Raw genomic sequence first — 26,136 nt, forward strand, 5'->3', positions numbered from 1 at the left:
TGTTCGCTGTTTGACAAGTGTGTGTGTGTGTGTGAGTGTGTCAAAGAGGAGATGGTTGTCCTTTTAAGAAACCAAATAATAGAAGGTATCTGCGCGCGCGTGTGTGTGTGTGTGTGTGTGTGTGTGTGCACGCACATGCTTGCATGTGTGTTAACAATGTACCCTCATGTCCCCTGTGTCAAAGCCTGGCTAAATCAAGTGAACCATGCTGTGTGTGTGTGTGTGTGTGTGTGTGTGTGTGTGTGTGTGTGTGTGTGTGTGTGTGTGTGTGTGTGTGTGTGTGTCAGGCCAGATCAATATGAACTAATCAATAGGAGAAGACAGCTAGAAGGACCTTGGGGAGGGCAGATACACACCTGGTGTACAAACACACAGCCCCTTTTTGTATTCCACACTCAGTTCCTCTCTTTATCTCCCTTGTCTGTTTCTCACTCTGCTTCTCTATCTGTCTCTTTTTAAAATCTCTCTCCTGCACAAACACACTAATTATCTCACTCTGTTCTTTTTCACACTGGCTGTAATCATATATGTCACTGCCTCGTTTTCTTGGTTTCTTTCTTTGCATCAGTCCCTTTATGTCGTTCATAGACACGAAGTAGCTGATGATAAAAATGCAGACGGCTGGTTTCAGTTCTTTGGAGTTCTGTGGCTCTTTGCTTCATTCAGTCAGAATCACATCTGACTTTCCGTGCATGACTCAGTGACCCACGGACCTGGTAGCACTGCAGGTTTTTCCAAGTCCGATCACATCTGTTGAAATGAGATCTGCGCCACTCCGCGGTTCTGCTGCTGCTGCTGCACATCTGTTCAGGCTTCAGAGCAGCAGTGCGCCGCGTTTAATGTAGGTACGGTGTGCGGTCAAAATGAATGTGTGACTTTCTCATTGTACAAAGACCACATGTAATAATTTAAAAAACATCTTAACCTTAGATTGCCTAAAAATGTTAATAATAATTCTAAGGTCTTTGAACAACATATTCACTAGATTCACTGTAAAAGTCTGCATGAATTCTTTCCAACAGTTTATATCAGTCTTTGCCAGAGACCTCATACAGATCGGCACACATATAAGCCAGTGAAAAAAGGGGCCTTCACACAGGTGTGAATAAAGCTTTTTTTTTTCTTTGCCAAATCCATAACTGACAGTCTGGTTATCAGCAGGCACACCACAGCTCTGGTGGACGCTCTGGGTCTGAGCCACTTTCCATTAAATTCACTCAACATGCAAATTGAAACTGTAATTCATTTACAGCAAGATAAGAGTGCTTCTCTGTCTCAATGAAGCCTTTATATACTGAATATTAAATAACTGTTTGATGGAGGTTTTCCTATGGTTTGAATGTCCACTTCCTGGGTTAATTGGATTGAACAGGAAGTGACCTGCACTCTTGGTTCAATTAAATAAAGTTCACTTCAGCTCAGGTTAATTACCAGCAGTTTCTCTGTCCTCTGATCACCCAGGTTCTGCTTTACTTTACACAATCTTTTGTGTGAGTCCCTTTTTCCTTCATCGCAGCACACAAGCTGCATGCTTTGCCTTTATTTTTGAGCCTTCATGTGACTCCTGAAAATAGTCAATGGTGATGAGCTCTGATGAGCTTTGAGGTGTTTGGCTTTTTATCCTGCTACAGCATGACTACTTCTCCACTATTGTCTGTCAGTCGCCAAAAAGACCTTTTTCCTGGTAATTAGATTAGTCGATCAAGATATCTGCACAGTAACAATCAGGGTGGTTAGCTTAGCTTAGCATTAAGACAGGAAGTAGGGGGCTGTTGCAAGCTAGGGTGTGCTGGTCACATCTTTCACAGTCAGATAGCTTTAGAGGGTTGGGTAGGGTAGGTGGATTCTTTTTGTTATTGATCAGCTAGTTATGCTAAGCTAAACTATTCCTCTGATTTTTATTACTTATATTAATAATATAAAGTTAAAAGCTGTATAGATGCCAAAATGTAAAACCGTTCTTTTGGCTTTGTTTTCCGCAGCAACAACCACTGTTGTGTAGGTATATACCTTCTTCTGATAGGCAGATGAAGCAGGATATTATCACTTAAATGGTAGAGAAGCTTGTTGCATCTTTTCCTAGGCTTAACCTGTGTGATGTGGCAGTTTTACACCTCATACAACTAAATACAACTTCAGTCTCTCTAAATGTTGTACTTGTTGCCTCGGTAAGAGTGAATCGAACTTCCAACCTTTTCCACCTGCTCTTCCTTCCTCCTCTCTGATGCATCTAAAAAAAGCATTGTAAAATCATTGTTAACACGTTGAAATCCGTTCCGTGCAGTGTTTCCTGTCAAACATGTGTTAAACCCCCACTTCACTGTTGCTGCAGTTTTCTGTCTTCCTTTCTGCCTATATCCCTTGTTTGAGAGGAGCATGACAAATTTTAAACTAAATAAAGAGAAAGTTTTTCTTTATTGACGCTTGAATGACAAGTTCAGCTGACAGGAAGGTACAGAGAGCTGGCAGAGAGGTGCGCACACACACACACACACACACACACAAAGTGAATGTCTACGCACATGCATTATGCACATACACCTTCAATCACATGTGCACAGGAAGACAAGCACGCACAAGCACACCACACCTCCCATGCTACCAAAACACTGTCTCACCTGACAAATTAGAATGTGTGTGAGCCCGTTGGTTTTTTTGACATTGCAGGTATCTGTCACATTTCTGTCAGAGCTTCACGTGGTTTCACATCCAGACAAAGAAAGCTAAAATGAACCCTCGTGTCATTCCTCTCTCTCTCTCTCTCTCTCTCTCTCTCTCCCTGTCCATCCTCTCTTTCCTGCCGTTCTCTGCCGGGTATCTGTCGAACGAAGCAGGAATAGGGAGCAGAAGTCAGCAGCACATCCTGCATAATTCTCAGTCTCACAGTGTAATTGCCCAGGCTTTTATAAAAGATTCAGCAACAGCATCCATGGGTTGATTATGAATGAAGCTTGGCCTTATGGTTTTAAATTAAAGATTTAATGTGTTGTTTTTTCATTCAATCTGTTAAAATATTTTGTTTTTTTATGACCAGAATGCTAGCTAGATTCTAGAGTCTTTAGGATGTGTGCAAAGGCAACTAAAACTTTCTTTTTCTGTATTTTTTTCTGTCTGCTATACATTTCCTTAAAGGTAGGGAGATTTTCAAAACTCGGTGAGAGTCAGCCAGATTTCAAAAGTAAACACACGCCCCTTTCTCTCGGAGCTCACCCCAAAGCCACGCCTCCCAATCACATGGATGCGCATTACCTGAAGACGGGCTGCGGTCTGTGACTTCGGCCATCATGCACGTACCTCTCTGGTGTGCAGAGCAGGAAGAGAGTGACAACCAGCCAATACTCCACGCAGGGTCCACCCGGAGGATTGGCTGATGTTTTTAGTGTTTTATAGCTTCCACAGATGATTATTATTCTTTGTTTTAATGCCAAACTGCCGAACTAATCGGTTGCTATCGGATTGTATAGAGAAGTTACACTAATTTAACAAAAAGTGCATCAGAATGAAATCTCCTACCCTACCTTTAAGTAAACTATTTAAATATAACTATCATACTTAACTAATATCACCTAGTCAGTTTAAGCCACCAGTTCTGCTCCTATAGCTTGTTATAAAACCAAAATTATACTAAAACATGTTGCTGAAAAGGCTGAATCATGTTAAATGTACAATCTCACAACAGTTAGGACCAGTGCATAACAAGTAGTGTCACCTAATGGTGATACTGTAGATTAGAGATGGAGATTACTGTAGATAAATGAATACCTTCTATTTCTGAGCATGTAGAAGAATCTATGGCAGAACATGGTGTGCTCAGTGGAGGCGCACTTCTACCACTGCTGATATTAGGGGCTTGTGCTTCAAAGTTAAACATAATTATAATAACTTTCTGCCCATAGATCTAATGAGATCCTACAGACTGCTCCTTTAATGTCATCAGAACATATCTGTTCAGGGTGTTTTAAAAGGAGAAAAGATCTAATGACAATCCACCAAGTTCCTTTTTAAAGTTAAACCATCAATAATTAATCACTTAGAGGTTGTATGATGTTCCTTCTTTTTGCTGTGAAAACCTACGTTTTGAGAAGGAGAGAATTATTTTTGACCTTCTGCTAAATTCTTACCTTTGTTGAAAAGCAGCTCATTACTTTCAGAGGAATGTGCTGCAGAAGTGTGTGTGTGTGCGTGTGTGTGTGTCCAACTGAAAATAATTAGCTGGTCTGCTGGGCAGCAAAGTATGAAAGAGGCGGTGGCAGCCTTTTTTCATAAATACTTTTAATATGTGTGCCTGCGTGTGTGTGTGTTGTGCCAAAAAAACTTTAGGCAGATTTTTGTCAGAGTTTGGTGTGTGTCTGTGTGTGTGCCCAGACGGTATTTTAACATGGCTAGCCGACTTTTTGCAGCCCACAGTTAAACAGTGACTCACAGATTCCTCTCTCGCTCTCCTCTTTCTCACCAGCTTCCCTTTTTCTCATCTGTTCCTATCCTCTGTTCCTTTTTCTCATTTTTTTCTACCACTTTGTCGTTCTTTCTCTGCCTTAACGCCCCCTCTCTCTTTTTTCTTTCTCTTCAGGTTGGGTGGCTGACTGTAGCAGACTTTAGGACAGAGGTGTTTTTTCCTCTGCTCCTCCTCTTTTCTCCAACCTTGCCAACCCTAAACCAAGTAAGTTACAACTAACACCATGCTCCTAATCCTAATTATTACTCTCTATACGTATGTTGTGTTGTCTCACAATCGTTTGGAGTTGTGTAGCTCCCATACAATGTAATTAAACTAAGTCTAAAATGTATAGTGGCATTGCTTCACAATTAGAGAGAGGCAGTGCCAAATGTGCTTGACTGGAGCTGCTTATAATAATAATAACAAAAGTTTGACACACACACACACAGCTCTTAAGTGCCACTGTGACTTCAAAGAGCCGTCTACTGTAACACCAGGTGCCACAGAGTGGAGGACAGGGAGAGTGTAAAGGAAACATGTGAGGAAGGTGTGGTGGGGGAGAAATGTGAAGGTAAAGTTGGAGGTGGAAGGAGATGGAAGTACAGGTAAAAAGAGAACAAGCAGAGGTGTAGAGACAGGAAGGAAAAGGAGCTCCAGCACAAGAAAGTCAGGGATGAAAGCTGACCAGCAGACAGGCAGAGATCTAAAAACAGGCCAGAGAGACAGACGGACAGACAAAGCGGCAGACAAGGAGCTGCTGCAGCCGAAGTCAGAGACATGTGGGGGAGGGCAGTAACACTCTGCTGCTAATACCCCCGCTGCTTTGTTGTGAAGAACCCCAGTTCCCCTTTTAATGGTGAACTATTCCTTTAATGATAGCAGTAAAACACACTCACACACATACATAATGCTGTTCCTCTGCCTGACAGGAAATGTGGTTCAGAGCACAACGTGACGAGTCACAGTTCAACTTTTACAATGTGCAGGCACACACTCACAGACACACACAGCAAAGTTCAAAAGCAGCAGTTATAGCATGAAAAGTTTTTGCTGGTGACCTACATGCAGCAGAAATGTGGATCTTTGTCAAAGTTTGTGCCTGTAAAGTGTTTGAATTAACTTATTTAATAGCTGTCAATCATGCAAACAGGCAGGATCTACGGGGTCTGTTTTGTTAACATGAAGCCATTTAGAGCATGAAGCCATTTGATGCAAACTGTCTACAGTGTGCACAGAATCTCCAAATGAAACCCCTTAACCTGGGAGTGCCCTGCTCAACCAGCTGCAGTCGGCATCAACTGCAGGGAAAGTGGAGCTGAGAATGAGGTGCACGGCGGCAGCTTTCAGACTGAATCTAAATATTGTCTGAACATTTTGGTTTAAGAAAATAAATGGTGCTCTTGTTGCTCAGTGAGAAGCTGGAGGCCAGAAAGGGTTAGCTTAGCTTAGCTTTGCTTAAGGACTCATACCAACGGGAAAAAGGTAGCTTAGCTCTGTTGAAAGGTCGGCACCTAATCTCACTAAAGCCCATTTCACCCTGCACAAAAAGACCCCAACCTCTGGCTTTTGTCTTAAGTGGGAAAGGGTACATTCCTCATTCAATCCTGTGTCAACTGTTTGTGTGGTAGGATCCAAAATTCAGTGATAGAAACATAACAAGACGCCAAGAAAGGACAATAATAATAAAAACAGCATATATGCATTAATTTCTGTGCAAAAGTCAATCAAAACAGGATTTAGTTTTAGTACTTCTTGACTGGCTGCTGCCATTTTACCCTATATTTACCCTATATTACTATAGACTGAAAACGATAGGACATGCAATATCCAAAAACTGAAGTACAACCGTATGTGGGGAATTACAGTTACAAAAGGGAAGCAGAACTGTGCTTGTAAAAATGGAAGTAATGAATATGAATGTTAGCTGCTTAGCTTTTTTTTCCGACCTGCACTAAGTATTACTGTGTACAATAGAGTGATATATCATGCTCTGTAACCACATAATGCCAAACACCCAGCAGCAATTCACCCTGGGCTATCTCTCTATTCAATTCAATTCAGTTTTATTTATATAGCACATTTTACAATCAGAGACTGCAACTTATACAATGCTGGACGGGTTTGTATTCTCCTCACAGACTGTTTGATGAAATTCTTTCATCAAGAGACCAAAAATAGATTTTTAAAAAAAAAAATGGTTTATTCTTCACGGGTGGCCCTGTATCGCCTCATGACACAACAGGAAGGAGACGTGAGGTGACCTCCTGCTAAAGCAACCCTGTCCAGCCTGTTGATGTGTCCTTGAGCAAGACACAAGCTCCCCAGTTGCACCCAGCAGTTGGGGTCCAGGAGAGACGGAGGCCGACCTCTGACCTCCCTGTGGAGGGGAGAGGACAAAAAGAGATTTTCCCAATGGGGATTAATAAAGTATCACATTATCATTTGAATGCAGCTGATTGTATCTTCGTCAGTCTACATTTCAGCCTGCAGACCTTTCTGGAGAAATGCGTGATATGACCTTGTCTCTCTTTATCTGTTGGGAAAGGTCTGCGCAGCCAAATGTCACATGATAAAGAAACAATCAGCAGTGTTGTACACCTCCCACTTTTCCATCCATTTCTCTGTATTTAAGCTGCAGTTTATTACCCCCTCACTTCTGTTCCTTTTCTGCAGCACGCACAGCTCTCACACATCTTCTGGTTAACCAACACAGCTGTACACGCTCTTTTAACGTGCGAGATGTTTCTGGGACAAATCGGCACAAAATGTCACAGACAAATCTTTTACATCTCAGTGTGCACTAGTTGCAGTGCTATTGCACAAGACCAAAGACCCACTAGAGCAAACTTAAGAAACAGCAAACACTGACATTCTGTGTGTGTGTGTGTGTCTTTCTGTCCCTGTGGTCAACAATCCCTCTGCTGGCCTTTATCCCCAAATCCCCATGGACAGAGAGTCAGGAGAGAGAGAATGCTTAAATGCTTTGAATGATGGTGTGGAATGCTAAAAAGAAGTGTGTGTGTGTGTGTGTGTGTGTGTGTGTGTGTGTGTGGTGGTGGGGGTGTGTGTGGGGGGAGCAAGGAGAGGAGAGAAGAAAGGGGGGGGTCTCCTGCCTTGTCTAGGATCTGGTATGCGTGACTGAACAAGAGGAGGAGAAAGAGAGGAAGAGAAGAGAAAAAACCCCACCAAAACCTGCCTTCCTAACTTCTATAGACAGACAATGGCTACTGACTGGCCTGGCAACCCTCTGTGTAAATGTGTATGTGTGTGTGTGTCACTTCACACACATGACACATCCTGATGGAAAGCAGAAAGAGAGGAAATCTGCTCTAACTTTTTTTTTTAGATCTCATTACTCGGCACATGCAGCCACATAGGCGCAGCTCTGCCACATGTGAAATAAAACGCTGCAGAAAAAAACCTAAAATAAACTTCCACATCAACCTGTTTGAAACCTTGAACCTTAAATGTATAACTCAAAAACACTTTTTATGGTGCTTCAACAGACGATGATGATTAAAAAAAATCAGCAGGGTGGAACCGCTTCCTGTAATAAACGCCTTGGTGATAATTAATTACACAGGCGCTGCAGCCAAATCAAGACGGCAAGCATCCATTTTGAATCTCCTCATAAATAATAAAATAACAAGAGATTTTTTTTCATCCCTTTTGAGAATGCAAGGGACAATACAGAGAAATGTGTGGGTGGTTATTAGGCATTATCATGGATGTTTTTTGTTTACATAAAACAGACAACTGCTTTGTTTTTTCGTTCATTATATAAATATCTTTAATTGTTTTAACCGTAAGAATATAAAACAATTTAATTTTGGGATTCTGCATTTTTTTTCTCTTTACAAACACATAATATACAGTACATCTTTTTTATTGTCAAACACACACAGCTGTTTCAGCAGGACACACATCCGTATATTAATTTTCTAGCAGGTCATTGCATTACATTAAAACGCGCACACACTGGCGTCAGCGTGCGTGTGCATGTGTACAGCCTAAATGCATGAGTGTGTGTGTGTGTGTGTGTGAAAGAAAGAGAGAGAGAGAGAGAGAGAGAGAGAGAGCGAGAAAGAGGCGCATTCCGCTTGTAACCCGAGACAGAGGAGAGAGAAAGAAAAATAATCGATTGCTCCTTATTCTAAGCATGTCTCAAAATGGATTCAGGGTATTTTTATTCAGAGAGAGAGATGAAGAAAAAAAGAGAAGGAGGAGGAAAAAACAGATATCCCTGCCCTCCTCTCTCTCTCTCTGTACATCACACCGGTGAGAGCAACATGAATATGAATGTGTTGGTGGGAAAAAATAAAACCATGACACCAAACCCTGATTAGTTTCGATCAATAAAGGGTAAATCACTTCAATTTGAAGTACGACGCTCTGAGCAACTGACATCTGTCTCCACCAGCATCCCTCACAAAAAAATACCCACAGCCCTGATAATCCTATAAGGACATACATTGTACTTATCATGTGCTAGGCTATATATCTCTGTCATTATGGAGTCTCCCTTACATTGGTCATACAACACGTCTCGTTAAAGTTCACAAAATAATAATGGAAAGAAAGCTTGTGGATGTGTTTTGCATAAAGCGACGTCCTCCTTTCTGCTCTCTCTGTCTCTCTCTATGGGATATTGTTGCTGTTTATGGGGGTAAATTAACAAAAGGTAGTTAGATTGTGTCTCCTTTCTCTGGCTCTGCTCATGGAAGAGGGAGGGAGGGAAGCGAGGGGAGGGGATGGAGGGTTGGAGGTGGGGGGGTAGACACAGTCCCTTTAGGCACATTTTCTCCCAGTCTCATTCTCATTTTCCTTCTTCTTGTCTTTTTCTTTTTTAACAGTATACACCCTTTGAAAATAACCACATACGAGGTAGCCAAATGTTTTTTGTAGGCGTGATGGCTGTAGCGGAGATTAGTCTTAAAATGTCTCACTGCAAAAATAAGAAAGGAAAGACTCATACTTGAGTTTTAAAACCTCTATTTGCTTTGAAAAAAAAGGATGGATGCAAGTGTCAGGAGATGACTATTATTCTGTCAGCAGAATGACACTTTGCACTGAAGTTACTCCAAAGCTGAATTGTTTATGAGCTCTTAAAACTCAATATGAGATCAAAACATTTGTTAACAGGGAATTTTGTAACAAGGTAAGTTTTAATTGCTTTCTACCAGCCAGAATATTAAGTCATATCAAAACACTAAATCCTGCAAGGCCAACAGAAAGAAAACAGTTGAACATAAAATTCTGGTCACATGAGAGAAGCACACCTCACACACAGGAGGGGGAAAACGGGAGGATTTTTCAACAGGAATCGTCCCTCTAATCATCCTGCTACTCCCAAAAAAAGAAAACACCAACATTTCCAATCACCTCACTTTTTCACTCTCTGTCATCTGCCAAAGTCCCAGGTTCAACACTTTAAGGCAGGGGAGCTGTGTGATCCTCTCCAGTCCCCTCTTGGTGATCTTGGTACATCCATACAGGTCGATGCCCACCAGCTGGGTCAGGTGGTCCGCTATGAGCTCCAGCCCTTTGTCTGTGATCCGCACACACTGTCCAATGTTCAGGGTTCTCAGCTCGTGCATCTGCCTCACCATCCGGTTAATCCCGTCGTCAGAAATGTGACATGAGCACAGGGACAGGGACTTGAGCTGGTACAGCCCCTGAGCAATGTACGCCAAGGTCTGGTCCCCTATTTTGTCACAGAAGGAAACGTCGAGCCCAGAGAGCCGTAGGGTGCCCATGGCAAGGTGCATGGTTCCCGTGTCACTGATGTTGTCACAGGAGCGCAGGTTGAGGCTCCACAGGGAGGTCATGTGGGAGAGGTGGATCATCCCTGCATCTGAGATCCCCCCACAGAAGCTCAGGTTCAATACCCGGAGCTTGGTCAGCCCCTTAGAAATGTGTTTTAGTGACAAGTCTGTCAGTTTCTGACAGTCTTGCAGAGTCAGGTACTCCAGATTCAAACAGCCCTCTGCTGCGCTGCGGGTCATGCCTGCCAAATGTCCAATTCCCACATCTGAGACATGCCTGCAGGACCTCAGATTGAGGCTCTTTAGTCTGTGAAGGCCCCAGGCTATCAACAGAAGCCCAGTGTTGGTGATGTTGCTGCAGCCACCAAGCTCCAGCACCTCCAGGTTCTTCAGATATTGTGCAATCCTGCCTAGGCTGGAGTCTGTGATCTGCTTGCACAGACTGAGGTTCAAAACCCTTAGTGATGGGATCTCCTGCACAAACGCATGGCCCAGCCCGTTATCAGTGAGGTTGTAGCAGCCGGACAGGTTAAGGGACTCTATGTTAGGCATTCCCTGGATGACATAGCTCAGGCTGCGGCGCAAAGACAGGATCTGGACCCTCCGGATGCCCCTGGCCTGGAGGCTGGGGAACAAGGAGGGATTGGCCCGGCGGAGGTGCAGTTTGGCCTCCACCCCCCTCCACACTGACTTGTGGTAGGATGCGTCCCTCCAAGCGATACACACTTGGGCTACCCTGCCTTTGTCCCTCACGTCCAAATAGCTAAAAATCATGGCCAAAATTTCCGGGAAGAGGCACGAAATGTGCGTCTCCATTGTTTTTTAAAACCCAGGCATATAAGAATTAATACTCCACACCTCCAAGGCTGAAAGAAAGGGATCCCACTCAAACACCCCCTCTTCTTGCAATTATGCAGAAGTATCAACAGTCCCAGTTATCCACAGAAGTAAAAAAGGAATAGGAGTTGTGTGTTTCTCTCTTTTTTTCTCACACTGAACTGTGCAAAATCGATCCAACTCTCTCCAATGCCACGTGATCCGGTCTGGTTGCGCAGTAGGACTCAAATGTATTTTTAAAAAAAGAAAAAAACAAACAAAAAACAAAAAAAAGCGTTTATTCCTGCCTCAACCCCTCTCTCCGCCAAAAGACGAGGAGAGGGGGGCGAAAGGAAGAAGGAGGAGGAGAGGAGGAAAAAGCGTCAATCCTTCCCCCTCTCTCAGACGACGCTTCCTTGTATTATACCTACAAAAAGCCTTCCTCTCTCGGCCGTGCGGGGATCCAGACGGCCGTACATTTCAAAATAAGAAAGTAGAAACAAAACCAAACACTCTTAGCGCCTCCTATTTAAAAACGGCTCCATGATAGAAAAGCGGAAAAGATAGAGCTACATTGGCTTTGTAGGCAGAGTGAGTGAGAGAGAGGGGCGTCCTGGGCTCAAAGCCTTTGTCTGCTCTTTTCAAACGGACTTGGCAGGAACCCCAGCACTCTGGCTGCACGGGAGGGGTGGAGGGAAGTAATAATATCAACCTCGTGTGGGTAAAACTGTTTCGGTAACAAACAGTGTTGACATGAGCGATATAACACAAGGTTACTCCAACGAAATGTGCGTGTTAAAATTTATTAATCGATGCCGAGTGGGTTTAATTCGTAATTGTGTCGGTCCACCCCTACCCCCTCCGTGTCACGCAGTTGGTTCGTCCCGCCTCAGCTGGAACGGTGCGAACAGTTTCCCTTGGAAACCAACTTCTTACAATTCAGTTCACTTTGGGCTTTAACCCTTTGAGCGGACCACACAGGAAACACCGGGAAACTAACCGGAGAAACACTTTCAGCCCGCTTACTTGGCATTAACATGTAGTTTGATTTAATGCGATTTTGTTATTATCGTCGTTGTTATGGAAATGCCAGCAGAGCCCATCCAAAACGGCGCAAGAACAGAATACAGCGCTCTTTGTCTCATGTAAACAGCCCTCTTTTTTATTTCCTACTTTATTGCAAAACCATAGAAAGAAAATAGATCAATCAACATTTCAGCGGCTGGATATTGTGAGGATTACATGTGGCTGAAAATCTGCAATAAAACTAAAAACAACACATCATAAAATTCCACTAACCAATATGTAAAAAAATCTATTTTAATTAATTTTAACATGCTTTATAGGCACATCTCCTTTTCTCCACATGCACGCACCCACAGTAATAACAAGCATACAAATAAAGTGTATACATTTCATTTAAAGGAGTGTGGTGATAAAGTGTAAAGAAATGAATCTTTATTTGTCTCATGTGTGTCTTATAAAGAGCCAAATGAATCACTTTGAAGCTGTTGCCTCACATCTGGCATTGCTTATGTTGGGAATAATCAAAGATATATTTTAGTCTCAGCTGACAGCACTGAAAATATATCAGTAATAGATCTCTATATATAGATATTTTCTAATATTGCTTACTCAGTGTGTATTACCTTGAACTTTCATCCCCTGCAGGGGGCCTCTCTCTCTCTCTCTCCCTCTCAGTCTGGGTATGTGTGCAAATGTGTGTCTAATGTTTGTTTATATATGTGCATGCACACACACCAGAACATATGTCTGCACATATGAAGCCTTTTTATGTAAACAATATATTTTTTATACGCTTGCCTGTCTCCCTCTCAGCTGTTTGTGGGCTTCTGTGTGTGTGTGTGTGTGTGTTAGAGAGAGAGAGATAATATGACAGGGGAGCCGTTTGCTGGAGCCTTTGGAGTGTGGCAAAGAGGTTGAGAGAGTGTAAGGAGAGAGAGAGAGGGCGATAGGAGAGAGTCAACAGTGATCAGGTGAGGATAATAGAGAGGGTGTGGAGCTGCAGAAACAGGCGTTTTTACATGGAATAAAGCAGCCGTGCACAACTCACAGCAACTCTTCCACTTCTCCCTATCGTCTCCTCTCTATTCTCCTTCCCCTTACAGAATTCTCAGGCAATATAAAGTGCATATATTTGCTGAAAAGGTTGGTTTTCACTTTAATAATTTCACCACATTCTAAAGAAATAGTAATCTTTGTGTCATAAAAATCATCCCAAAGCTGCAGCTGCTGCAAATGTTCAGGCTTCAACAGTCAAATCTCCTCCAAAGCTACAAATTGTTTTTTTAATCTTTCCTAAATTCTGTACATTTTCTCTCCCACTCAGGAGGTAAAAAATGTTACCACAGCCAATTATAATGAGAACAAGAAAGGGGCACTGGTGATTGTTAATAGATTAAAGGAGTGTATGACTGTACAAACCCAAAACACTACAGGTTATGTAATCAAGAGTGGTTTTGCATCATCTCTCTCCAGGTTGACAATAAGACTCATTAAACCTCACGAGTGTAATGCAGAAATTCATTTGATGAATTTTAAATCAAAAACAAACCTTTATAAGTGATATAACAGTGTGGTTCATCACATCTCTGGGTCTCTTTGGGTCTTTATTTATGAGCCCAACAGATACAACATACCCATCTTTTAAAAAACTTTTTACTTAGAGCAGAAAAAAATTATTCTTAGGGTAATTAAGACATGGTGTAGTTTGCCCAGCAGTGCTCCAGCTAGATTGGTTGCCATACTCTCTGCAAGTCTGTCAAGCAGTGCTTTCCTGATAATTATCAAATGATCCCACCATTTTTAAACAGTCATGTTAGTTATTGCATTAGCAGCAACCTCCTGAGAGGGCTGCGAAATGAAGCCCATGTGGAAGTGTAACAAGCTGCAGTTCCCATCGCAGCCTCTGGTGGCGCCCTCTAAAAGTGAGTCAGGCTGCTTTCCAGCAGAAATAATCAGGTTTACAGTCTGGTATAAAGTGGCTCTTTAATAAATTATCTTTTTGTGACAACATTAAGACTTGCATATTTTTTAAGAGACCGACTTCTGGGCTCCCTACTCATGTGCCTGCCCTACCACCTCTTTGCCTGTATTTGGATTAACTGGGAATTTAGGCAGACTATGATGCTGCCAACCTGACAACAGTCTGGACCTCCCACAAGGACTCAAAATGGCTCTTGCTTAGCAGTATAATTAGTCCCATTTACATATAGCTAATTATATAGAATTAAAGCTCAGTGTAAATATACAATGTTTTAGATCGTACCATAGACCCCTGAAAGCTGTATTCATCAGCGTAGAACATCCAGAGTGCCCCACTCTGCTTTCAACTTCTGTAACTTCATCAAGGGCAAAAACAAAGCAGTTAACCGCTCTGTCCCCTGTGGCTGCCAACACCTACGTCCTTGGTATTCAGGCACAGAGTGTGTCGTGCATTATCAAAATAGCGATCCTGACATGAATACCAAGCTATATAATGATAGCGCAAACACCTTGAGTTCCAAACAGGCTGGGAGATTAGCACCAGTTCCCAGCTAAAATGTGGCTCAGTCTGCCGGACAAACAGCCTGTGATTTAACAGGGGAGCAGACAAAAGCTAATTCAGCCATAAAACATAATGTGTGTATCCTCACACACTCGTGTTCTGTTAAACTGTACACATATATTGGCCCAGTAAGCAGTTGCTTGTGTAAATTTTATGGTTCAAATCTAAAATTAAAGCTCAGCCAGTGTGGCCTTAAAACAGCCAGTGGGACTGTGTTATGGGTCCAAAAGTGTCTTTAAAAATCTGTCAGTCTCTGTCAGCTGACTCTGCTGTTTTCTGTCTGAGCAGAGGAAAGGTAAAAGAGAGGATGATGAGCTAAAAGAGACAGAAATAAATACTGTAGAAAGCAGCACATATAAACAGAGAGAGGCAGGTCTATATGCCACAGGCTTTCTCTTCAGCAGCAGTAGCTGAGTCTCTCTCTGCATGACCTGCCTGTGTGTGTGTGTACTTGCACAGCATGTGTTTTTTTTCTGTTTTTCTGTCTCCTTCTGTCTGCCTCATATCCCAGCTGTGCGTGTGTGTGTATGTGTGTGCTCAGTGTTCTGGTGGTGTGTCATACCCCTCTTAAAAAACCCGCTGGGCCTGAGCTAGCACTCACACTGAGCAAGAGAGGGATGGATGGATGGATGAGGAAAAGTGAGAGGGGAAGAATAAGAAGCGGGTCAGAGAAAAAGGAAGGATGTGATGGTAAAATGGAGGTTTGAATAGTAAGAGGAGGGATATTAAAAACAAGAGTTGAGGTCTTGATGTCGGGATTTGGCAGGTGTGTGTGTGGTTAGACAGCCCCACAGTCTTCTCTTCCTTATCATGTGACCAGACCTGTGTGTGTGTGTAACTTCATGTGCCTATATTTAATGATTCAGACGAGGGCTCTAACTGTATAATTGCTCACCTCGACAACACGCTTCATCTACACCCACGGTGATTGCTGGTTGCCAAGGTTACGTGGGCGTGTGTCAACATGTCCTCTCTGAAGGCCGACACCTTTCTGAATGGAATTACCATGACTCTGTAGATTCTGTTTCACTCTCACACACGGACACGCACATAAAGTATGCATGCACACACCAGCATATGAAAGAGAAAGCAGACAGTAACAATGCCCCGAGTGCCCTCACATTGTTTGTGTGTGTGTGAGTGTGTGTGTGCACATGCAAAGGCTCACTGTACCCAATGAATCTTTTATGTTCCTTCAGGTCTTTCCTTGCTTCACCAGGGCTTCACCTGTACTGTACTGAAACACGGTCTGTGTGTGTTTCTGTGTGTGTGTGTGTTATGCACCTGTCTTCAAAGCTTCTCTGCTCCCTCTCCAGTTTTTCCTGCCTCATTCATTGGCACCACTGTCATTGTCTCTCTCTCCATGTTTCAATCAATAATAACAGAATTAACAATAAAAACAAAAATAATTTCCATTCTCTTGAAGATGCCTTGTAAGTCTGCTCATAGCTTTTGCAATTTTAACAAATTTTCCAAAAGCTTTTAGAGAGGTTTTTGATCGGTCAGAGCCACCGTTCACACAAACATTATCATCCTTTATCACCCATTATCATGATCAAAATGGCATCTAATTCACAGTAGTTGTGAGAGGTTGCATACTTCAAAGAAGATGTTCTTTGCAGAGGTGGAACTATTAGCTGCCTTGTCAGATTCAAAACAGAACTACTGCACGACAAACAAGATAGTGTCAGGTGATTACAGAACCTCTGGGCATTGGGAATGTATTGGTCACGAACCAAAGTTTGTACAACAGATTTGACAGCAGTGCATGTTAGCTTGCCAGGTAGCTTACCAGGACATTGGAGTCTTCCTTGTGGGCATGTGCACGGACAGCTGCAGAGGACCTCTCATTTCATTGCTGATGGTAGCTTTGGTTTGTTACAGAACATGGCGGACACAAATGGCTGCTTAGATCCCGGGCAGAGGCTTTAAGTGATAACAATATAGATGAGGAATGTAGATGAGGAAAGGTTAGATTATTAGCTACCAACTAATCCCAACAAGCACTAAATAAGCTTCAAACCCCACCTGCTGTCAGGGTGATGGTGACAGAAAGGCTAACAAAAGGTGCTAGGATGTTGGCTAATAAACAGTGAGGTATTAGATAGTGTGAAAGCCAGGAGACACAAGAAAGGAAAGTTAAGAGGGTAAAAAAAATGGTGGGATGTAAAAAAAGGGGCTTGAATACGGAGGGGTCACTGCCCGGAGATGCAGGTCTGTTTCATCCCTCTCCATCTATCTCCACCTCTGTTACTTTCTCTTTATTCCTTTTTGTTCACTGTCTCTTCCCTCTCTCTGACAGCTCGTCTGTGCTCCCGTCTCACCACAATGCCTCAAAGGCTGCGTTCATATGTGTGTGTGTGTGTATGTGTGTTATGCACTGCCGCCTTGCTCCAATTCTGCACCACACAGGCTGCCTAGGTGTGTGTGTGTGTGTGTCCTCAACAATGCTTTTCTTTTCTGCCAGCTCTGCAGTCTGACATAGGAGATTTTTTCAGCCGTGTGCTCTCTCTCTCCCTCAGTAGTCAGCATTTTGGCATTTTCTCAATGCACTCTGTCATCTGTTGGCATGAAAAGGCTGCATATTGTTGTGTGTGTGTGTGTGTGTGTGTTTTCTGGCTGGAATTTACCCTGTTTCTGTTTGTCTGTGTTTGTGCGGGGAACCGTGAAGGTGGAAAACAGCTCATTTTTAATCTTTGGAATGATGTGGGCATACACATGCCATCACTAGAGAGGTGAGGAAGACAAGTTCAAGGAAAGTGTGTACCCGAGCTGTGAAGTTTGTAGGAGACAACAACTGAAGCACTACCTAAAGATATAACCAGGATTAGTTCAATAGAACTTCTGAAAAGTGCAGTTCATGCTTTGGTCTTGCATGGCATTTATTTTGTCAAAGTGTAGGCACTGCAGGTACATTACAGTACTATCTGCCATATGTTACTGCAGTGATCTTCAGTGTTTTTCTGTATTCAACGCATGGCTCTTGACTCTGCCTAGTTTATCCATCAAATTATCCCTTTTCTGAACCCACTTTGTCCTGTACTACAGATTAAAACGAGGGCTGGAGCTGTCAATTGGCGAGAGGCGGAGTACAACCCGGACAGGGTGCCAGTCAATCACAGGGCTCTAGTTTATCCAAAAATGGTGAATAGGTGAAGCGTGAGGGAAGCGCTGGGCTGCCAAATTAACAACCCAGTCTTATCCCAAAACATAAAATAATTCATTGTTTCTCTTACATAGTGATGTATTTTAATGTATTGTTCATTTTCACAAGCCAACATGACAACCCAGCTAATCTTAACCAGTTGTGTTTTAATGCTTACCCCCCATAATAGTCATGAATCACTTAACCACAATAAGGTGGTGATCCCATTGGAGTCCTTGGTAAAGACCTGGGGAAGGACTCACTTTTGGAGCCAGCCATTATGTGGACATTCAGGGAACTGCAGTTTTTAGGTCTGTTTATCTTGGCTTGGTTGTTTTGCGGTCTTGGAAGTTATCACTTAGTTATATAATAACTCATCTGAACAAAAGACTGATGGGTAATGGCAGTATGAATGAAAACAGCTGCACATTTGCTGTCCAGATTCAAAGTCTGCATGTGTCTGCGCACATGCTGGCTTTCACCTGAAATCCTTTGGACTTTCTTGGGCAGGCAGTGAATTTGTTAAGTAGCCTGAAACATAAAGCCCAAGAGAAACCTGTTTCTTAGACGAAAACAGTGATTTGGAACACTACAAAATGAAACACATAAACCCTCAGATGATTCACCAAACAGATTTTTACCCGCCAGCTGCGCTCCCACATCAAAGAAAATATAAAGATATTAAAATCTAAATTTAGCTTATTTTATTAATCCCACATTGTTTTGGTAATTTGCCACACACTGTCTTTTGAATCCTGACTCAGATTTTTTTTTCTCACAACATTTGGCAAAGTCAACCACCCTATAAAAAAATGGGGTGACAATAAATAAACACTCCATAAATTGCAGATTCTCACTTTCTCTGTCACAATGTCCTACATCTTAGTCTAATTTAAAAATAATTAGCTGGTATAGAAGTACATTTGTCTCCTCCCCAGTATGTAATGTAAAGTGATGGAAACATGACCATGTGCGTGTGTGTGTGTTTTCTGACCTGACACAGTACAGGCTTTCTAGGGATTTACAGGCCGGATGAATCAATTCAGAGATGAGCAGAAAAATCAGGCCAGACCAGCCGAGACTTGCACCGCTTCATCCCCCTGATGAACATGTGAAAGTTGCTCTGATTTACACCATAACTCTGTGAGTGTGTGTGTGTCTTCAAAAGTTTTGTATGTGGAGATTCTTATGACCTCTGTGGTATTTAGATGTTTGTGTGAGACTTTGGTGTCACAAAACATTGAGTTCTGCATCCCCAAAGAAGGGAGATTTAGAAATATTTCCTGGAAGCATGTGTTTTCGGGTGGGTGAGGCAGAAGGCAAAAATGTGTGTGTTTATTGGTGAATGTGTTTTTTTTTTTCTCTGCATGCACAGGCTTTTCCTTATGTGTGCACATCAGTTCGGATAAGTGTGCGTGTGTGTGTGTGTGTGCATTAATTTCTCCAGGGAAGGGATCAGGAGACCAGTGTAGTCTCGAACTCCAGGGCACCAAGGGGAAATCAGGGGATCTGACACAGCCTCAGTGGCTTCTCTCTGGGCCTCCTGATCAGGGATTCAGCCTGTCCCATGGTTCCAGTCCAGTGCCAAACAGGGTCGGCGAGGGCTTTTTCCAGTTGTTCCATTTCCATGGAGAAGCCAAACATGACTAGTCAAGATTAATTTCTGATGTATTTATTTATTTAGGGATTTAATCAGTTGTATAAACAAATGTAATTATCAGGAGATCTGTCGCTGTCCAGGGGCTTTTAATGTTTTTTTGTTATCTTGAAACTGGAGAGTGCTTATTGTTTACCGTGGCTTAAAAGCTGAGATTGAAACTTCACTCTTAACCACCTAATGCATGTTTAGGGTTTGATTGTTTATAATTGTTGACTGTTGACATATAAAGAAGAGTCAATGTAGGCTTCTACTTAGCAGAGTTCTTGTACAAGTACAAGTACAAGTTCTTGTTCCTGGCCTCACTTTTGAGGCTTTGAGCCTTCGGGTTTGGCATTTTGCTGTGGCTGACCAATCAGAAGTCAGAGTGTTTAACAAAGCCATGTAATAAATGCTTCTTTCTTCTTAGCGACCAGTTCAAAAGACATAAAACATGCCAAATATGATATGATGAGAGTAAAAAGAGAGTGTGTGTGTTTGTATTGTTTCATTTAATAACAGGTTTTTATTGGAGGATGAGGAAAGCATATAGAGGAATAGATATAATAAAAAGAAAATATGTGAGGAAGGAGAAAGAGCTTATAGCAGAGTGAGAGAACAAAGCAGAGGAATATAAAGAAACAGACGGTGATACAGAGCAGATAGAAGTGCGAGAATGAAGGAAAAAGAGACACCGAGAGACTGAGCAGAAGTATAGAGAAGATATATTTAGAGAAAGGAGAAGAGAAGAGTGAGAGTTTTTTAGCCTCCCAGCTAGAGGCATGACTCATCTCTTGCCAGCTGACAGAAGGATGGATGGAGACAAGGGGGGGGGGGGGGGGTGGACGGAGAGGAGATGGAGCGGGTGAAGGAGGAGAGGGGAAGCGTGACGGAAAGAGAGGACAGGGGACAAGAGCGCGGGGGGGCTAAAAAAAAACAGAATAAAAGAAGATGAGTTTCCACAGACTGCCATACATGTATACACACATGTATACCGCAACAAAAAACAAAGAGACAGATATAAAGCCCAAGGCTGCTACAAAGCCCATCTCAGCTGCTTCCAAGTCCCACTGCATTTCCCCCAGGGGGTGTGTGAGAGCCAGAGAGGACCTTATAAGCTGTAAATTTCCCCACAGCCAGCTGCATTTGGCAGTTTGTTGCAGCACACGTGTGTGATTGTGTGGGTGTGGGTGTTTTGGAAAAGGAACAAGCAGCATATCATTAGCGAGTGTCGCAGGTAGTCTCATCATCCCAGAGGGTTTCTGATTCAGGATGGAGTTCTTACAAATGTATCATCTTAAAAAAAAAACATGATAAGGATTATTACTGCGTATTTGTAATTGTACTCCTACATTTACACACTAAATCCAGCAATCATGGATCACTTGGCATCTTTGACCGCCACATAAACAATGATGTCATCATCATTGTCAAAATAGCAGCCACTTCTTCACCTTGGAGGAGAGACAGCAGTCTAAGGGGTGCAAAATCAGGCTTTTAGAGGAGGTCACTTATCACCACTGTGGACTTGTGGTCTGGAGCTTTGTCCTGTCACTCTGCCAGCTCAGAGATGATGGTAGTAGGCATTCTATTTTTTTTGTCTCTGATTGGAAACGGTAACACGTTTCTGGACAACATCCACCTCAAAACAGGCATCTGCAGCTCTACATCTGCAGCTCTGCCTGCAGGACAAATGACATGTTCACCTTCAGCTTTCATTAGGCCCATTTTGAATTATTTTCTGGAGAAAGTATTCTAATAAATCAAAATCCCTCCTATGTTTCTTTGAGCCTAAATTTCTCTTCAGGTATTCAGTGTGTCATGTGCGTCCTATCCTTTCCTCTCTCCCTGCCTTAAACTAGAGAGCAATCAATTTGCAAGTGACAGTCATTTTTAAAAATTAATATTTAGCATTTTGGCACGAGCAGCTTCCAGGGGATCAGCTCAGACTTCATCAGCCGACCGCAGCTGGTTTCCCTGCAGGAGAGAGTTGGCTGGTTCTCTCGCTGAAGTCTGGCACTGTAGGCAATAAAAAGTGAGGCTGCTGTTAATCCAGAGAGGAGCTGCCGACTTTCTCAGGCATTGCTCCCTGTTGCATGGCTATTGCTCATATCCTCTAGGGACAAGCCCCCTCCCTCACCACCCCCCTCCCTCCACCTCTCTCTCTCTCCCTTTCTCTCTCTGTATCCATTACTTGGACACTCCCTCTCTCTTTTTTCACTTCTCTCTTCTTCTAACTTTGTCCAAGTTTTATTTCTGTGCCCTCACCCCACCCTGTGTTATTCTACCCCTCTCTCCTCTGGATGCAATGTCTAGTACAGCTGAATTGCTCCTCCTTGTGTTTGAACAGGGTCATTACAAGTTTGCTGTGAAACATCACAGCTATTACATATCTTTATTGACACTTTATATTTCCAGAGTTAAATTAGAGTTACAGATAGTCCTTTCTATTCTGCTGTTATTTGAAAGTGTTTCCCCTGGATTTCTGAGCTAGTTTTATTTCAATTAATGTCCAAATAATGTAACATATTCAGCAAAAATCAAAGAAACTTTAGTTTCTCTTTGTTTTTAGCACCTGGATAACAACTGTAGTATATATAACATGTGAATATATTGATTATATGGATAGATAGATGGATAGACAGACAGACAGACAGACCGGGCAGGCAGGCAGGCATTCACCCACTTCATGCGGCACACAACAAACTGCCCCAGCACAATCTGCAACGTGTGTATCCACCCAGGTGAGGGCAGTGTTGTCTTAGTTACCTCGTTAACATACAACAAAGTCACAGGCCACCACCACCTGCAAACTAAGTATGAGCAGGAAGAGATAGCAAAGGACAACAAAACATCTGACGCCATTATGATTATTTAGTGGTCGCTGCTGTTGTGTGTGGTAACTTGTATCTTACTACACTCAGATGTATATTGAGGAAGGGGCGGGGGGCAGATGAAAGGTGTGCGTCCTCTGCGGGTCTATTATCATGCAGAGACGAGTGACATTCGACTCAAAGAGGAATCCTTCAACTAGGAGGGTTTACACAGATACTGGAAATATGAGGCGGTTCTTGGTGACATTTGTCAGCAGGAAAGTGTCTCCAAATGCATTGTATGCTGCTTATTGAAATGTTTAAAAGTGCTTATTCTAGATGCACATTCTGGTCGTTTTAAATTGTTTAATAGCGCATGATATTCTGTGGTTTGAAATGAAGCTGAGGTTTCATATGAGCTGAAGTAGCTCAGCCTGTGTGAAGTGCATCCTGGTTATTTGTGAACTCGGTGACTTTCTTGGTACCTTTTTGCTCTGTAATAAATAAAGCCCACCAAAATTCACAGCCCAGTTTGCCTGGTAAATCTTTTCTTCAGATTTTAGGGGCCCCGTCCGGTCGATCTGTTTTTGCCCACCTTTAGTTGTAGACGCTTTCTTTTGAGAGGCACTGAGCCACATCAAAGAGCCTGTTCCTCTGCAGGTTCACCGCCCACCAACCCGGCCGCAGTTTGTCTTTGACCGGGTTATGAATTGAGTAGCGAGCTCGCTTCAACACGCCTTTTCTTTGCTTCAGGACTTTTCAGGACTCCTGACCGTCTGCATGCGTGTCCATGTGTGTGTGTGTGTACGGGGGGGGGGGGGGGGGGGGTGCCTTTTATATTCTCCCCCCAAAGAAGAGGGGATTAGGCGATTTAAAGCAGTCACTTTTTATTCAAACAAATTATTCACTTCAGCTAATAAAAGGAATCTGACCCATGAACTTTTTTGAGGTTGATGGAGGTTCTGCAAACCCCCCACTCATTTAACCTCGGTCTGTGCCATAAAATGCTCAATAAATGTCCCAGACTAAATCCTGTATTTTATTTTTAATGTTGAAATGGAGAAGATGAGGTGAAGTGATGAAGAAAACATTGGCTGTAGAATTTAGGACGAGATTCCCAAAATTGTCAACAGTGTGAAGCATGTTATCCATCAGGTCGGCGCTGTTTGCTGTTCATTTATAATCCCTATAAAGGCTGTGAACGAAGGTGCTTATTGTGTTGGCTTAAAAGTTGATGGCATCCAATTGTTGTGATCTCGCATTCACACGCGCGTGCGCAATGTGTGGAGAGAGGGAAGGGGCTGGGGTGGGGTGGGTGTTTCTGAGGTGAAATGAGGGGGTAAGAACAGGAGAAGTGTGCGAGAGATAGTGGTGTGGCCGTGAGGGGACAGGAAGGGCAGGGAACACTCGCTTTGCTGCTCAATTAGGGGTTTAATCTCCTCGTTAGTCTTTTTTCAGCTAACACTTGAATCACACTTTTCAAATTGTAGCTTTGTTTTATTTAATTTAGAGACTGGAGGAGAGGAAAGAAAGGCATGGCTGCGTAAAAACTCCAAAGCCAAACTATTTTACGCACGACTTTGAGCTGGACTTGTACGGAGTAAACTGGATCCTCGTGGGAGAAATGCTTTAGATTAGTTACAGTGAAGACACCTGATGATCGTCACCTCTGTTTTTCCATTCCTCTTCTTTAGTTTAAAATTTTAAAGACTGAAAATTGAGTAGTCCAAAACAGGACGCACGTGAGCCGGATTCGAACCCTGCAGCATCTTTAAGGGTTTGCGTTCAGGTCCCTCCAGACTGAGCAGGACGCCTCCTCATTTTCCGCTCATGTTTCAACAGCAGAGCTCTTTCCCCAGCACTGGCTGTGTGGTGGCGGTGACGCGGCGGACCATGGACAACAGGCCTGTACGGAGAAGAAGAACCGGTGCCCTCCGACATCTGCTGCTGGCAGCAGCCTTCCTTGCCTGCAGCTCCGACCTGCTGGTGGTAGATGCCAACTCGTGGTGGTGAGTAACTGACTAATCACTGACGACGCGTTGATTTCTGAAAGATGTGCTCAGTAAATGGTATATGACTCCTATATGACCATCAAGAAAACAACTTGAAAAAAATGATAGTTTTACGCACAGTGTGCATTTAGATTCCAGCAGGTGTTGTAGATATTTTGATTCTTCTTCACTGATAAGATGACAAATGGAACATTTTCGAGTCACTGTGTGTGTGTGTTTTTTTTTGTTTGGGGGGGGGGGGGGGGGGGGGGGGTTAGTTTTGCGTCGTGCCGCGATGTTCCAGTCGTGAGGTAGGGCACTAACAGTGAATGGAACAAATGTGAAGGCTCTGTCACAATATTTACCCTGGCTGAGCCCCAAATGGCAGCGCATGGCGGGCTGCTGCTGTTCCTGCAGAGCCGTCAATTAGCCACACTTGTTCTTGACTTACAAAAACTGCTGTGTGTGTTCTTGAAGGGTGGAATGGTGTTGCTGGAAAGTTAAGATATGATTCTGTGATCTTCACACAATTTGATTTACCTCAATTATATGTACATAGTACATAGACAGTCATTTCATTTTACAGGAGGGGGTTTATGGCAGATGTTTCTGACAGCAGTTGTTTTTTTATGGTGAACTTGTGCCAATAAATCCTGTTTTATGCTCTGCTGTGTCTGATCTCTGTTCATGGATTCACTTGTAGATCACAGAAACCGCTGTTGTCCTTTGAGTTTAACAGATACACTCTGTTAGTGTAAATTCTGATTTAATATGAACTCTGTCTCTCAGGTCACTTGGTCTGACCCCAATCCAGCGACCAGAGATGTACATCATCGGAGCTCAGCCTCTGTGCAGTCAGCTATCCGGTCTATCCCAGGTGAGTTATTGTCAGGGACGAACACACAACTCATTCTGTGGGTTCAGTTTTTCACATTATTGCTCTGCAACAACGGCATCAATGAAAGCCTGGTGTACGCCTGACTGGAAAACTGGTCGAATAAAAGAGGAGGGAATTCCCTCGCAGGGCCTGATAAAGCACCAAACCACTAACCAGCTAATCTCTGCTAATCTCTCCTTTGCTGCTGTTGCTGTGTGGCCTGCAGGGTCAGAGGAAGCTGTGCCAGCTGTACCAGGACCACATGACCTACATCGGAGATGGAGCCAAGATGGGCATCAAGGAGTGCCAGTACCAGTTCAGACAGAGGAGGTGGAACTGCAGCACTGTGGACAACACGTCTGTATTCGGACGGGTCATGCAGATTGGTGAGTTTGACTGCTCGATGAAAACAAAGCTCAGAAGAAATTCTGTGTTCTAATCTTAAAAATGAAATATCAGTTTTGTTGTGGTACTCCTTTAAAAAGTTGTTGCCTTCAGGTATGTATGTGACTGTGAGTTTTGTTTTGTTTGGCAAAAATCTGAAACCTAGAACACTTAGATTACCCTGAAAGCCAAGCAAAACATCCAGCTGTGATTTTTCAGCTCCAGTCTGTACTTGAAGCTGGTTTTTGTTTTGGTGTTTTTCTTTGTGTGCGATTTAGGGAAAGTTTGGACAGATCTTGTAAATTGGGGAATTAAATGCTTCACAGAGCACAGGTGGTCAGTTGAATGACAGGCTCTGATATTCATCACAGGTTCTGATTCAATAATTTGTGATTCTGTGCTTTTTGAAAGTTGATACATAGGAATACTAGGCTACATAAAAATAGCATTAGAGTATCAGAGTAATTATTATTTATATTTATATTAGCAATGTTAGTAAATTATTTTCTTTGAATAGCAAAAAGTTGTGGTTGTTTTTTTTGTATTTATTTGTTTACTACAGAAACTAGGTGTGAGTCAGGATTTAGACTGTGTGTGGTCCAGCATGTTCCTTGAGTTGTCACAACAGAGTTCAGTTTTTGAATGTGTTTTAAAACGTAATGTGGAATTCAGCGCTAAAATAACTAACCTACAGCAAACACCA

General features: G+C 42.9%; 2 protein-coding genes across 4 annotated transcripts in view; one reads left to right on the plus strand and one right to left on the minus strand.

Annotated features, from left to right (window-relative positions):
- The window catches only part of wnt5b (wingless-type MMTV integration site family, member 5b), a 57,571-nt gene that overhangs the window by 24,065 nt on the left and 7,370 nt on the right, over window positions 1-26,136 (plus strand). The window contains exons 3-6 of one of the 3 annotated variants that reach the window (XM_028431051.1): window positions 4,571-4,660; window positions 24,024-24,190; window positions 24,962-25,049; window positions 25,276-25,435. In XM_028431051.1, coding sequence (XP_028286852.1) covers window positions 24,075-24,190; window positions 24,962-25,049; window positions 25,276-25,435 — 364 coding nt within the window. In that variant the 5' untranslated portion in view covers window positions 4,571-4,660; window positions 24,024-24,074. Of the gene's footprint in view, window positions 1-4,570; window positions 4,661-24,011; window positions 24,191-24,961; window positions 25,050-25,275; window positions 25,436-26,136 lie in introns of those variants that run through there. The other 2 variants (XM_028431059.1, XM_028431042.1) reach the window with 2 other exon arrangements.
- fbxl14b (F-box and leucine-rich repeat protein 14b) lies at window positions 8,209-11,645 on the minus strand. The gene has a single exon (XM_028431032.1). It carries the CDS (start codon window positions 11,017-11,019, stop codon window positions 9,817-9,819), a length of 1,203 nt encoding a protein of 400 aa, XP_028286833.1. The 5' UTR covers window positions 11,020-11,645; the 3' UTR covers window positions 8,209-9,816.

This window comes from Parambassis ranga, chromosome 2 (assembly GCF_900634625.1).
Source record: "Parambassis ranga chromosome 2, fParRan2.1, whole genome shotgun sequence".
In the NCBI taxonomy this organism is placed as follows: domain Eukaryota; kingdom Metazoa; phylum Chordata; class Actinopteri; family Ambassidae; genus Parambassis; species Parambassis ranga.